Below are 16,371 nucleotides of genomic sequence, written 5' to 3'. Positions count from 1 at the left end.
TTGGCAAGAGCTGACCCCACAGTGAACAATCGGACTTGTAAGTGGAACGTGTTCAACTCGGATGGGACGTCATTCCTAACTCCAGCTTCTGAGTTCCACTCTATGAGCCACTTTCACACAGCCTGCTTAAGATGGGCCTTCAATTCACCTTGCCCTCTGTATAAGGGCGCGTTCAGAACAAAGCAAGCGATCCAGTGTGGGAGTGTCACCAAATGGCCCATTTGTGTGATGCCCTGTTGTGTTCTTTAACCCTGCAGTGTAGCACAAGTAGACTTTATATTTCACAATTATTGTTTTCTGTCAGATCGCTTTTATTAAACTCAACATTTCTGACAGCACTTGAATGCAGCTTCATTTCACGGAGAAATAGAGAAAGAAAAGAGTCTTTTTTTACCTTCATACTTTAAAAAAATATATATAAAACTCAGCCTCAAAACAAAATGAAAAGTCTAATCGCAGGTTACATTATTGGCCCCGCCGCAAGCTGCTGTGGTTATTTCAGCAGCCCTGAGGACCCCCTGCTGCAGCCTAAACGCACTACCCATATTCAAAATGAATGGAAAGACTTGCATTTCAAACGGACCGCCTGACGACCACCTGAGCGTGTGTGTGAACGTAGCCTTATGTTGCCGTTGTTCGGTTCAGTGTGAAAAGCAAAGCAGCCGTGATGGCTGACCTTCATTACAGTGATATTGCGGAATCTCTGTGTGTTCCAACAAACACAACTGGCTGTGTATGCAGGTGGGAACCCAACCCGCACTAGTGACTAACTATACATTATATCTATTTTCAGTATACTGAATTCATGCATCAGAGGAAGTTGGAGAGTGTAAACTGAATAGCTGTTCAGCTTACTGAATCAGTAGGTATTGTATTCTGAGAATTGCTTGTAATCTTAGCACAGTGTTTAAATGCAACATTTAACAGGAGACATGAGATGGCAGTGTTGGGTCCACTTTTTTATTTTTATTTTTATTTATTTTTAAATTCAGCCTGCCGTGTCAAGGTCCTGACATTCCCAAACAATGGTGCAATAGCTCCAAAAAGGCACCTAGGCCACATTCAGAACCCTGTGTGAACAAACCCTGCCTCAAATTTATTTGAATCAGCCCCTACACTGATTGCAAAAAAATTGTTAACATAGAACCATCTGAGAAGCCGTCATTGGAAACTGTTTAAGAAATGGCAGTCACTTTAAAAAAAAAAAAAAAAAACCTGGCAGGTGATTGGATGAACCATCTGTCCATCACGTCACCTCAGTGTTGTTTTGACTGAACAGTCGCGGCCATCACACCTAAGCCAGGCATGTAGCTGCCAGTAGCTCCTCACCGGACACTGATTGGTGCGCTAAGCTGATAGTTCAGACACAAGCGCATTAGGTTGGAGCCTGAGAAGATGGATTTGCGTGCAATGCGTGATCCCGTGATTTTCATGTGACCCTGTGATATTGCGAGAATCCAGCTGCCGTGCCAAGTCAGTATCAGCCAGCAATTAAGTTGAACTACACTCAGCTTTTGCTGCAACATTCTCTGGTAAGGTGCGGTGTTGGTTAATGAAATATTTGAAGGCGTGCATTCCTAGTAGATTGCTATGTAACGTTACCACTGTATTTGAACGGTTTACCTTCTGATCATTGTGATGAAAGATACAATCATTGTATTACAAACCACGATCCAATGTTTTGGTGTCTGGTAAGCCTTTAAGTAGTCCCTACAACTGTATTTCTATATTCAATTGTTTTCGGTCTGAATCCCGGTGTAATTCATTTAAATGAAGCTCCTCCATTGAAGCAATGGGGGTGACAATGCAGAGAGCTCCGTCAAAAAAAGTTGAACCTGTCATAACTTTTGAGGCAATGCAACATCATCCAGTAACCCCCAATTTCCACTGGTTGCGGAATGGCGGCGGAGTCATTAGGTTTCCATTAGAGTCAGTGTGTGTATTTTCACTGACTGCAGAACGGCTGCGTTCCAACTCCGACACAGTTCCGGCGATCCGTAGCCCTCCAGAGCAGATACGCAGAGCTTCTATTTTTGCCGGACGCTGGAGAGCTCCGCAGCAATTCAGCCCAGGGCAGATAGTGCGGGACAGAAGCAAAATAAAACATCCAGTTAATTTTCTAAATAAAATCCACCGTGCTCAAGGCTCAGTCATGGCCGCAGCCGTTACGCAACAAATCCGGACCTGGTGGGTATTGACGGACGGAGCCAACACGCAGCGGAGCCGGTCAGCAGACGTTCTGCTTCGGTGGAAGGAAGTCCCCAGTAAGGCTCCAGTAATTCCTGGATTGCATTTCATCGTGTCACCAGTAACTGAAACACCATGCACACACCAGTGCAGGACTGGATTTGGTCTGGAACGGCCACTCAAAATATATTTTTTTCAAATGACAGCATCATATGTCACTTACATTCTCTGGGAACCATTCTGTAAACACAAACTGTGTAAAGAGATACATTTTGGTTGAGAATGTTCAAAGTGTGCTGATCAGAAATCTTTATTTCAGCCTGTGGCCTCCTGCAATTCATGTAGTCAGCCAGGTGTATGCCAGTCTGCACCCCACTAAAACCGCACAGATCACAACCTCATAGATGCATCCCCTTGTGCCAGTTTTCAGAAACTTCAAAACACTCTAGTCAGCATTGCTATAAAAGAATTCAACTCAAAAGTTTTTGAGTAACATTCCCAATGTTCCCTCCCTCTTTACATCATACTTTTTTTTGCCAACTCTGTTTTCTATAGTAACAAACAACTCTTATTACCTCACGCCATTTCTAGGCATGCTTTACACATACAGTATATTAACCTGTGACTCCAAAAAGTTTTCAAGGGATCCCACAAGATGAGACCTGGCTCGGTGATGTTCTCATCACTTGGTTTCTTCTCATCTCTGCTTCACAACCAACCGCAAAGGATCAGAGTGAGAGAGCAACAGTGGAGGGATGCGGCCCCAGACTGGAGACAGAGAGAGGGAACCATGGGGAGCTGCAACAATGGAGCTGGCTGAAACAAACCCCGGTGTATGTGGCCCTCTACCTCCCCCTCTGTGCACACACTCCCCATGTGAAACCATCTGATGCATGTACTGCTGCTCTCACTTGTCAATCACAACTGGGGGAGGGGCAGCAGCCACTTACAAAGCCCCCCCTCCCAGTGCATGCGAGGGAGGGTATTAAATAAGACATGCAAAAAAGGTTCTTGATCTTCGATGGGTACTCGTGTGAAAACAAGTTTCGAAAGGCTTTATGTGGAGCCTGATCTGGAAAGGAAAGTGTCAGAGGTTGGTGTGAGGCTGTAAGAAGGGCTGAGCCGGGGATGTGTCAGTGGGTGGGACAGAAGGGAAGAAAGGGAAAGGGATGAGGGATGAGTGAAGATCTGCGACAAGAATGGATGTGTGGTTCTAATCTCCTCCCTGGCAATGACAAAGGAGGTAACACAGCCCAAGGTTGAAGGTAAACATTAATAATTATCAGTGATTTAAGTCACCAACAACAGTTTCCTGATGATGATGATGATGGTGCAGATATCACAGCAAACACCAGAAAAATCACCAAATTCCTACCTCTGCTTGCTTCTGCTAGTTATATCCTGTCACACATCTTCACTACAACTATTATTGGACCTCACATCAAATCCCTTAATTGAGGCCAGACTTACAACACATTAATTGACTGCTATGTGCAGTAATAATCCACAAAAACTGGGAATCAGCGAGAGTGTGTGTCTGTCTGAAGTTGGGCCATGATGGAGCAACACTTAAGCCTTGATCCTATTCCCTGTTAATCCATTTGCTTTCTAGACAACAGAAACAAGGACGTGCTCACAGGCTGCCTGTTCTTGCTTATTTACCAGATCTAATATGACTAAATCTTCTTTTACAACACACTGGGGGCTTTACGCAAATAGGAGCCCCCTCCCTCGAAGGGCTGCAGCAGCAGCTAGCACCCAGTCAGAGTGGAGAGCCTCCACCCTCCAGGGGGAAGGGAAAGAAAGAACCACCATCTGGGGTTTAGTCATGGTGATGCCAGCGGCTGGGGCTCAGGGACAGGGAGGCTGCTGGGGCTCGAGAAGGGGATGGGGAAGAGGGACTGCTAATGGGTATGGGGTAGTGGGACAAGTGATGCCAATGAGGATGGGGCTTGGGAGAGGTAGACAGAGAGGCTTGTCCTTAAAACGTGCCAAACACAAGACTGGAGGCCAGACAGGTCGATGTAGCCTAGATGAAGCTGGGTTGCAGGAGTTTGGCAAGTAATGATGAGTGAGAAGATATTTTACAATCCATAAACGGGAGCAGAAACTAAAATAAAAGCCTACGGAGATCTTCAAGGATCTGCATACCCAAAGCAGGTGTTTTAGTTCCTCTGGCTGATTAGACATCTAAATCAGGTTAAGGTTGAGTGTAGCTTTGTGATGTCACCATGTCTATGAACTAACTACAAAAAATAGTGGTGTAAATTGTGCCACTCCCACAGGTGCAACCAAACTAACAGGAGAGTGAGGGAGCTGTCAATCTAGGTACACAAGCGAGAAGAGGTCTAATCAGGCAACATAAGTTAAAGTGCTCATATTATGCTTTTTGCCTTTCCTTTATTGTGTCCTATATCTTTTTTGTGCACATTATAGGTTTACAAAGTGAAAAAGCCCAAAGTCCAACCCAAAGGGGCTTACCATCTCCAACAGAAAACCCTGTTCACAAACTGCTCCAAACAGCTCTATTGTAGTCCAGCCTTTACTTCAGAGACAAACGTGGGTCACTTTGTAACACACGTTATAATGCTCATACTCTGCTTCTGACTGGCTAGTAGTCCTTACCTAGCTACTGCGCATGTGCGACTCCCAACAAAGATGGAACAGAAGTGAGATGTCTCACTCTGTAGCTAAAACAGAGAACTCAACACACAGGGTGAAAAGAGGAGCTGCAGCAATGTGCAGTACAAAAAAAAATATGGGGTTTTTTCGAAAATTAAACCATGTAAACCTATTCTGATATAACCTCTAAATACAATTATGAACCTGAAAATCATGTTTGTGGGACGACTATGGGTGTGTGTGGGGCTTTAAAAGTTCAGAAGATACTGAGGAACTGAGTCTGTCCACAACATTAACAGGCAGAACAATAAAATCCAGGGTGTGATTTAAAAACTCTAAAACAACAAAGACTAAGAATAAAGGGATATGTAAAAAATAAAAACAAACTCAAACAGGCTACTAAAAGTGGAGACAGTAGCCAATTTTCTTCATATAAGTTAGTATCTGCTCTCAAGTCTTTGTAGCAGTTGTAAAAAGGTGAATGGCACTAATGGCTGAGCTCTTTGCCAACAACTGCACAAAATCATTTCCAACTAATTAATCATGGTATCATTAATCAGGTCACTGGCAACCAGGAGGAGATGGATATAAATGTTCCAATTAACTAATCACAAAATCATCATTTGAAACCTTTATATTGCCTAACAACAACAAAACTTAACTAATCTACATCACACTGAGAATATTCATTGTTCAGAAGTTCTTCATAGGTGGCCCTGCAATTAGCATGAGTGTTTTTGAGAATAAAAATCCAGTAGGCTCCAAGCTGTTTTAGAATAGAATAGCCTTTATTGTCATTGCACTGTGAAGGTACAACGAAATCTAGCAATTTTAGCAGACTTAGTGACCTTTAATTTATTATGCCACAACAGGAAACACAAGTTCTCCTCCAGACACGTTTTAAATAATGTAATAATGCTCTGCTATGATTAATATTATGTTCAAAATGGTTTTGCCACGTACAAAGTCAACTCTGAAAAAGGGGCTGGAGGTTCATCTAGGTTGCGCTTCATTAGTAGTTCCACTTCCCTGTTCACTTCCCCTCAGACCTTGGTTAACGGCACATGTGATATAGTGAGTAGTCTCACTTTGCCAGACCTTCCTCTACAGCACTGCAGGAGGGTCTGGCTAGTCCACAAAGTATTCCGGGATGGGAGAGAAACGTGCTCTGGTTTATTGGCATTTCAAGCTCAGCACGGAGCTGCTGCAAAATAGCCTCGGGAAGGAACTTGTTTTGGTGGAACGTGTGTACATTCAAAAGTAGTTTTAGTCGTGCAACAGGAAACTTAGATTGGACAGATAGTCTAGCTAGCTGTCTGGATTTACCCTGCAGAGATCTGAGGAGCAGTTAACCATAGTCCTCACAAATCCACCGGAGTTTAAAATTCCAACACAAAGAAAGAGGAAGGAAACGGACATTGGCTGTAAAGACATGCATCTGCCGGAATTTCCTGCGGCACCGGAGCAATCCTGGAAGTGAAACGTCGTGGATATAGACTATATGGTGAGGAGAGGGAGAGTGGGCGGGGCAGGGACGTTTTATTAAAATAAATGCACCTGCCCTTGTAGACTTTCAGCGCAAACTGTCATGGATCGACAGCCAGGTGTAGGCTTAGCACTACTGCTTCAAGTATGTTTTATTTACAAATTTTTCATTAATTATAGCATTCTATCAGTTTTTTTTTCTTCCCCCCATTCTATGTATGTGTATGTGCTGCAGGTGCTATACAAATATTTGTTATGAAATGTATTATTTAATATTATTAATATTACTACTTTTTACAAATCATCACAAATGCCGGCAGACTAATTTCAATGAAACTTTAATTAGCAGAATGACTTTCTGATTTAGAAGGTTTGTGATCTGTATTGTGATTATCATAATTATTATTGCTAAAATAATTTTTTTCTAATCAAGCAGCCCAGAGAACGTGTCGTTAAAACAGATCAGTGGTGCAGTTTTGCCCTCATTGTTCTGAAGTTTGCTGGAAGAGATGTAATGGGTTTAATGTGGAGTGAGCACTGTGCCGGACTCTGTTTAATTGCTAATTAATTTGGCATGCAGTTAACACACCAGTCACTATTTTGATTTCATGTAAATGAAACTCCTGGCATTTGGCCAATTTAAGATCAAGCCTGTCAATCAGTCAGTCAGTCACATGACCCAGCTTTAACGTTTTAACATTAAAACCTTTGAAGTCATGATCAACTAACATGCTCACAATAACATGATGTAGCATTTCAAATATTTCCCATAATTAAGGTCTTAGTTTAGCATGTCAGTATGCTAACATTTGCTAATTAGCAGCCAACACAAAGAACAGGCGAGGCTGATGGGAATGACATACGTTTTTTAGGAAGGCTATTTAGTATCGGAGGAATTCATTTTTTTTTTACCCGTCAGTGACGCTAGAGGAAAGGTTATCACCACATCCATTAGGATACATCCTCTGGGAATCATTCTGTACACATTTTTGTGCCAATCCATCAAGTAGATGTTGAGATAATTTACCTGATAAGTGAGAGCTTTGCCCTGCTAAAAACTGCCTGAAAAGTCTGAGGACACTGCCTGACTGTCCCCTCCCCCCATCATACCATATATTATTACTGTTTTAATGCATAAATTGAAGGAACTGACAGATTACATTTGACTGAAATTGTATTTTTATATGATTTCATATGACAGATTGATTTATTGATTGATTGGGATTCCAAGTGGTGGACAAACTGACAGACCGCTCGACCAACATCGGCATCCATAAAGCTACGCCGCTAACTTGTCTTAAAAGCTGTCCCCTTATTTATACCCATACTCGTTCTTCTCCAGCCAGAACAAAAAGTGTAATATGTGTAATTTCAGTTTTGCTTTAATATCATTCTTGTCAAATTTAAAGAATAAATTAAGAAATGCCACAGCCAGAAGATTCTATTAAGGAGGCTTTCACACCAACAACTGCACTATGGCAAACTACAGGGGCCTTTAACATTTTTTGGGCCAAGGACCGCTAAGCTGAAAAAGAGGCAAGTAGGGACCCCTACTACATACATACACATACATATAAAACTGGGCCTACAATAACATGTAAAGCCTTTACACATACCTTTTTATGGTGCCCTATAATATTAAGCTACTATATACATAGTAATATATCATCATGTTTTAATGTCAAACACACACGGAAGGCACAGTGAATCCATTAGCTTAACTGTATCTGTGGAGGCCTACCATATTGGCTACCCTACAGGCCAGTAAGTGTTTCATCAATGTTGTTGAGGTTGTTGTTTTTTACAAATGTGTTGGATATATGTTAATGTATGTTTTCAGACATTTTTATTTTTTTTGGGGAAAAAAAACTTGAATAATTTGGCGGCCCCCCAGCAGTGACTCCGAGGACCCTCCAGGGGTCGCGGACCCCCTGTTGAAGATCACTGGCAAACTGCAAAGAGCTATGTTGGTCATTTGTAATGAAAAAAGCATTATTGAGGAACAACAGCAACAACAGAGGCCTGCATCATCTGTTTGCTGTGGGAGTTTAGGCATCATTTCACAGACACATAGCCAAGAAGTTAAGCATAAGCCAGACACAAAAAAAACAGGCAAAGTGGCACGTTGACCCTGGGCCTCCTTCCTGCAGATCACTCTTGCACTCTTTCATACTAATGGGTTTTCACTTCCCGAGCTTACTACTTCTCCATCTCTAGGACACTTTTCTCCACTTCCCTCTTCCCCTCTTCCCCTCTTCCCCTCTTCCACACACACACACACACACACACACACACACACACACACACACACACACACACACACACACACACACACACACACACACACACACACACACACACACACACACACACACACACACACACACACACACACACACCTTTTCCAGTTTACTGCCTGTAGCCTGAGGAAAGTGGAAACCAGCGACAGTGAAGTGTATCGGCCACGGAACAATGTGCAAAGGGGGCTGTTTTGTAAGGCTAGCCAAGGAGATTGGGGGGGACGACACTCCATTATCACTGACCAGCACCGTAGGAAGAAAAGGGCTGCCCCAACAGTACCACAGCAGCACACAGCATTGCCAATACCCACCCGGGTAGCAGTTTCAGAGGGTACAAAACATTGGTCCCAAATGTGCCATCATTGTCATTACAAAAGTCTCCATTATGAGAAAAAGAAACAGGTGTTTCAATGACACTGTTACAGTAGACATTTAGTCAGTTGCCTCGGGCCATTCTGAGTTCTCCACACTTATTACACTTCAGCTTGCACAGAACAAAAGAAAAAAAGCTCAAATACGTTGGGTCTTTAAGTCTTTAATCTTTTATTTCCATTGGTTTTTTGGTTTTTTGCTTGCTCGTTTTCGGTTTGGATCTTACTGTATTTTAACAATGTTTATCATGTGAAGCACTTTGTGACTTTGTCTGTAAAAGGTGTTATATCAAATAAACATATTATTATTATAATATGAACTAGTTGTTTGTGTTTATAGTATGATGAAATAGACAAGAGCTCAGACTAGTCACTCCTAACAATTGAGCTCCACACCCAACTAAAGCTGAAAGTATGCTTCCCCCACACCCTTATTACTCACCTCCCATAGGTGACACCAGAGGGCAAAACCAGAATAGATGTCTAACAACAAATAACATAAAAACTGACATGCAGAGTTGGTTGAGGCCCTCAGCAGCAACAACCCTGGCCCCTATAATATAGGGACAGGGTGGCCAAGACTGACAACAGCGGCCAAAATAAAATGCTACGCCCACAAGGAAGAACGGATGGTATGTCAGAGAATGTTGACACTTAAGCCCAAGACAGTGAAATCACTCGACACCACCCACTCTGTCTTGACCAACAACAGCCACTTCCTGCCCCCTTTTCCACCCCTGATTCTTGGGCAACTCAACCTACACATCCAGAGATAGGATTGCAACTGGAGCTGACTGGCACTACCCAACCACTCTCACACTAGCGCAGCCAAAAGCATATCTTAGAGGAAGACAAGTGAAAATGAACTTCAAGTTGAAAGACTTTTTCAGATTCAGATTGATTATTACGTATGCGTGGATCATCAATTTTCATCAACCTTAACTATTTGTGTCAAGGCAAAAGGTAACAGAGAGAGACAGCCCAGGCTACACTTGAGACAGTACCCGGGCAGCTTGTCTTGTTGCTGGTATGTGGCATTAAGCAAAACAAACATGTCTGCCCGACAGTTTCCTCTTATTTATACAGACACAAAGTCCTCAGAGAGTAAACATGTTGGCTCCAAATGTCCTCACTCTTGAACAAGCCAACCCCGACTACTGTTCTACATTACTCAAGTGCCAGAAGTTAGTGTGAATATTTGAGTTTGCCAAGCCACAGAGCGGCAAGAACTGAACAAATAGGCATCTGACATCTTAATATCGTCATATCTAAAGTGCAGTGATTTGTGTGGAGGCTTCCTGGTATCTGCAGCGTGACAGATAGAAGGTCAGACTAAAGTGGTTTGCGTGGCCTAATTTGTATAACTTCCTGACACGACACAGGTCCAAAAGCCCACTTGACACACCAAATGGCAAGGTTTACACAGGTGTAAAAGCAGAGCTCCAACACAATCGTGCCTAAAAACACCATATAGCCACATTCAGATGTAAAACAGTCCTATGGCAGTACAATACTAGGGACTGCAATGGGCATAGGCCTACTGTTTAACTTCACGTAGGCTACCTCACATGGGCGAACATGTACAGGTGTATATATATTTCAATAATTCAAAAGCAACAAAAAAATAAAGAGCATTAATAGGACATATTTCAGAAAGAGACAGTTTATTCTGATCAAGGTGACTCTACAAGGTACTTGAACACTTGAGCACAATTTTACGTTGTTTTTTTTAACTGAAAGTTGGTTAGGCCAAAATAACAGTGCAGCTGTTCTTATCGGGTCAGCCCCTCCCAACTCCAGTTGCACGAGTGAGACTAGAGTGAATAAGAAAGAAGCTTAAGTTGCGAGGCAGGCAGATAGCTTAGGAAATGTAGCTTCTTTAGAATATGTTGCTCTACAGCTGAGTCCTCCTCTCCAGTTACATTCTTAAATATCTACAGGCCACCTAAATACTAGTGTGCGAGCTTCTTTGATGACTTAACTGAACTGCTGTCCAGGGTTCAACATTAGCACCATCTAACAGCCAAATGCTGGTAAAATACGCAAGAGGCTGGCAGATTTGCTTCACACACCAGCTCAAAAAAAACAATTGTAATCTGTTGAGTGACTGGTAAAATAGGACATTCACTTGCCATTTGGCTGGTGGACGAAAATGACAATTTTGAACCCTGCTGCTGTCTGTAACCTGTATTGAATTACCATGATGTCACACTGACACAAAAAATCACTTCCAGGTAGACAGATCGGAGATACGTGAAATCTGCAAACTTCTTTATTTTTGTTGTCATTTTTCTCCATAATTGTAACGATTAAAGAATTTGTAAATTCTAGTGCAGTGTTATACCGTATATTTAACAGTATTTTTTTGATATTTCTTACGGTCATTTATGTTTTTTATTCTTCATAGGTCAGAGATTAGCCGGAGTCAAATTCCTTGTTTGTCTACGCAAACCTGGCCAATAAAGACGATTCTGAGATATACAAGTAAACCTCCTGTTTTCCTCGCGTCAAATTTGAACCATTTTACAAAGTTCTCCATCAGAAATTTGGGTTTCTTTCAAACAAACGATCGAAGAAAAACAATGTGGATGGTTCCATACATTGCTCTTCACAAGTAAATAAAATAATGCAAATAAATGCTTCAGTTCACTACTTCAACAAAATGTGGGTGTTCAATTCAATTTTATAGCATTTAAGAAAAAAAAAGTTAAAAGAATGTTGAAAAAAAAAATTGACAAAAAAGCATCCGAAATTGCAAATAAACGACAAAAAACGTCGGGAAAAGTGTCGAAAAAGACGACCAATACGTTGAAGAAAAGGTTTTCCATTTTGACCCAGAAAAACAAAAAGTTGCATTGTCGACGGGAAGACAACACGAAACTCTTGTGACCTATCGGATGTTTCTGTTGTGCTTATTTTCTGTACGGTGAACAAATCTAGCATAACAAACAACAACATCTCAGCGCCGGTCGGACCGCCTGCTAGTTTGGGTGGTGTCATTTTCCGTAGTCTGTGGCCCAACAGGTAGATAAGGTCTCCAACTCTAATGTTAGTGAAAGTGTTGACATATGAAAGCATGCATTTTAGATGAACGAGTGAGAGTATAATTAAATTGTATGTACAGGACGCAGGAGTTTCCTACCCGGAAGTTATTGTAAACAAACATGATTGGGTGATTGGTAGAGCTGCAGCAATTCCAAATGTTGCTGTATCATTAATTGTCTCAGAAATAATTGCAATTAACAATATACATTTCCCTTTCGGTCAAATTTAAAAGTGTCTATTTATTCATTACTTTTATTCAGGATACATTCTTTGGTTATATCATTGTCATGTGTCCCAAATAATGTAATAACACAGCCTATGAAGAAAACAACGTCTTTATTATCATAAAAACATTTTTTTTCTAACTGTATCACTGGTCATTTTTGTTGCTATGAACGTGCATAACAAAAAAAAGATATAGTCCAACCAATAATCACTTATATAATTACAATTTGGCATATCTAAACAAAGTCAACAATGACCCGTCATACACCTTAAGACCTTAGCTAATGTTAGCAATGAATTGCAGAATGCAAATGTCACAATTAGACATTATGTAATAATTGTTACAGGCCTAGTGATTAGGTCTATTGACTTTGACTGTGTAGTTACCGTTGGTGATTTCAACATTCATGTTGACAACCCCCAGGACAGAGGGCCTAAAGAACGGTGTTGTGTTCTTCATAACTATGGACTAACTCAGCATGTGACTGAGCTCACATACACACAACAAGAGGCGCACTCTGGACCTGATTATCTCCAAAAAGGTGAACATTTCCAAGGTTATGGTGACCGATGTTGACTCTCTGATCACTCCTGTGTTTTCTTTGACAGCACTATACCCGCACACAGAAATGTTCAAAGAAAGGTAATCACAAAACAGTAGCCTGCATCACTGAAAACACCAGTGAAACAATCATTCACATCCAGGATCATTTCAATTCTCAAATTACAAATGTTATTGATGCCATCGAAAGCTTTCTCTGGTAAGACAAGATCTCCATGGAGGAATGCCACGCTGGTTACAACAGAAAAAAATTGCCACAATAATCAGGTACAGGATATGCGTTGTCCCTGTGTCCAAGTAAAACCAATTCAAATACCGTGCCACAATTCTATGCAATCAACCATAAAAACCTGTATACAAAAATTTGTATACAACATCTGAAATCCTCCTCCTGCTGCCTTGATATTCTGCCAACAGGCTTTTTAAAAAATGTTTTCAAATTGTTCGGATCTTCTACAGATTGAAAACACGTCTCTTCTCTCAGGTATCTTCCCACAGGTCCTGCAAATGGCATCAAGCCACCCCTAAAAAAAGAGCAATGTAGACACGTCACGGATGAGCAATTATAGGCCCATATCAAACCTTTCCATTTTTAAAGTAAAATCGTTGAAAAAGTAGTTTTTCAACAGCTAGACATTTTTTTCTCGTCATTCAACAACAGTCAGGTTTTGGATCACCACAGCACTGAAACTGCTCTTCTTAATGACATCAACTTAAATACTGACAGTGGCAAAAAAACAAAAACAGGTTTCATACGCGCATGTTCGTCAAAATATGATCCCTTTTCAAGTCTAGAAGTGAGAATCTGACACTCAAAAAATAAGGATCCAGGACCCAAGAATGTCACATAGCCATTTTGATATCATTCAGAATCACCCAATGTCCCAGTAGACCAATGGAACAATTCAATCTGTGATTTGGACCGGCTTCTGAAACCATAAATATGCGACAACATGAGATCAACTCAGAAATATGTGCTCTCCTTCTTGTTTCCCCTCCACTTTAAAGTGGAGGTTTCATCACAGACACAATATTTCTCCATTTTCTTTAGAAGGCGTGCTTTTCCACGGTCTTTCAATCAAATCACCTAAAGCAATAAGCACAGATTGCCATTTACTATCTAGCTATTATAGTAACTGCAGCTGCAGGTAAAATTACTGAGAACCAAATGAGTTATACCCTTGAAAATGCACACATGTGTCTGATTGAGATGTCAAAGTATAAGACTACTACATCAATCTCAATATTTCCTCGAAATCCAGCTGAGAGGGGGGGTATCCGCACATGTGATGCGCTTATATGATTGGCACTGGGTAGACCCTCGCGTTAAACTGAACGACTCAAACCATGTTTGGTCCACAGGCGCATTTGTAACGTCAAAATCAAGAAGCTCAGTCGATCAGTTGTTTGCAACTGGAAAACTCATTGTTAGCTTCAAAAAATGCGTTTTCCGCGTAATTCCAACCCCATCTTAAGGAGAAAAGCAACAGCACAAGACCCTCAACTTTGATGTAAACTAGGCGCGATGCGATGCGATCCCCCCCCATCTGGCTTGCACCTCGTTTAATGACAAAGCGATGCCTGCGTGTGTTTGAAGGGGGTGGGGATGAATGAGTGATGCAGACTGTTGATGCGTGGTGTTGACCTCTTCTTTAAAGTGCAATCCTTCTTCGATGAATTAAACAATCTACATTAACTCTGATGTAATAGGGTACTAGAATAAATACATGTCGGAATTAGCTGTTATGTGAAATCCGAATACATCTCAGGGAACACGAGGGGTCGAATCGAGTGATAAAAGTTGTATTATGTAATCGTGGTGTAATAAATTCCGTTTATTCTCTGGTACAACAGAGAGAGACAAACAGACAGGCAGAGAGAGAGAAGATTTTACCTCTATAAGTTATTGTACTCGATTGACATCGAAAACAAACGTTTAAACCATCGCTTATTGTAACAAAACAGGACTTGGGCGAGCAAACAATGCCCGAACAGCATCTGCGTCCCTATGGCTACCCTAGCCAGATGGCTTGCAACTGCAAGACAATCAACTCGAAACTCACGACATGAACTTAACTTTATAAGACAGAAAAAAAGAAAAGAAAAGAGAAACAAAAACCAGACAAAAACACAGCCGTATGGTCCACTCAGTAAGCAGGTCGACAATTCAACTTAATGCGCGACTTTTCGTTCCAGCCATTTCTACAGTCACATAATAACGTTAAACTACCAGTCTAAACAGTCATTTTCACAGTCACTTAAATGTTCACAAGTTTATATCGTTTTTGTCACATAGCCATGGTTTCCTCATCTTCTCGGTTAGCCTACTTTTTGTTTACCTAAAAATAATGTCGCTCTTCAAACATAAACATGAGGCTCTGGCCAAATGAAAACAAACGAGTGGCACATGGTTGTTACGAGAGCACCTCTAAAGTTACTCCGGGACATCTGAGCAAACGGTATATATAACGTTAGAGCAACCCGTAACGTTACTATGGACCATCAGACCAAACAACTATATCATGAATGCTATATCCAGCTGACGGCTTATGCCATTTTTCAACTTTGAGGACCAGCCACTTTAAGCTAGCTTTTAGCTTTGCAAACGAGCTAGCTAGCTCGTTAACGTTACCTAACAGGATTGCCTAGTAACGTTAACGTACGAGAAGTTCAGAGGACACCGCTAAACTGGTTAACCAGATAGCTAGTTACACAACACGCGCTCCACAGACCAAGCAGACAAAAAAGCTGACACAAACAACTTTTCATTTCCGTTAGCAAAGACATTCAAATTACTGCAAGCAACCAGAGTTTTAATTTACCTCTATTTCAAAGTCTGGAAGGTGGAACGCTGTCCTGAACAGCGAGCAGAAGTGGGCTATGGCGGGGACTTCCCACCAAGACTGAATCTCTTCCACAGAAATACATCCTTGGGACATTTTCGGACTTGAAAAATCGCGTAACGTTTGTTTCTCACATTAGAAAGTAGTTTCTTTAGCGACGTATAATGTCTCTGTACCATTACAAATACGAGAAAAGTTGCTGCTGTCTTCCCGTTCGGACAGTTGCCATTGCGACCCGGGGAGCGCTATAATCTGTTTCAATCAGAGTCTCACCGGAGCTGAACAGATGGGAAGGGCGATACCAACGCACAGCGAAGAGGGGGGGGGGGGGAGCGATTCCTTAGCTCTATGTTAAACTGTATGTAAACATACGTAACCTTTTAAGGGTTGAGTTTTTTGATATTTTACGACATTAACTTGTAATTGTTAAACAGATTTGCAATGGGATTTGTCTGTCCGTTATAGTAACACAAGTCTACAGTCAGCAGTACCCTATTGTTTTGACAGTACGGCAGCCGTTTAAAGGGAATGCTTGTGAATGGTGAATGGATAAAAAAAAATAATAATAACATAAACCAGGGATGAGCCAGGTAACTTGTTTTAAGTTACACATCAGTGTGCTTTTCGTGTGTGCTGAGATGAGGGTTTTAGTTCTCATTATTTGGCCTATCTTGCAATATTTTAGTTCATTTCCTGTTTCCTCTTGTCAACGTTATCATTTTTTTTAACCA

General features: G+C 41.4%; 1 protein-coding gene across 1 annotated transcript in view; it reads right to left on the bottom strand.

The window, feature by feature from the left end:
• cecr2 (CECR2 histone acetyl-lysine reader) overlaps positions 1-15,877 on the bottom strand; it is a 47,520-nt gene extending 31,643 nt beyond the window's left edge. Inside the window, exon 1 of the mRNA XM_028584329.1 lies at positions 15,620-15,877. Within this exon, the coding sequence (XP_028440130.1) occupies positions 15,620-15,736 (117 nt within the window). The 5' untranslated portion in view covers positions 15,737-15,877. The remainder of the gene's footprint in view (positions 1-15,619) is intronic.
• Between the last annotated feature and the right edge of the window lie 494 nt (positions 15,878-16,371).

The sequence above is a fragment of the Perca flavescens genome, chromosome 8 (genome assembly GCF_004354835.1).
Source record: "Perca flavescens isolate YP-PL-M2 chromosome 8, PFLA_1.0, whole genome shotgun sequence".
NCBI lineage: Eukaryota > Metazoa > Chordata > Actinopteri > Perciformes > Percidae > Perca > Perca flavescens.
This window is presented reverse-complemented; position numbering and strand designations above follow the sequence as displayed.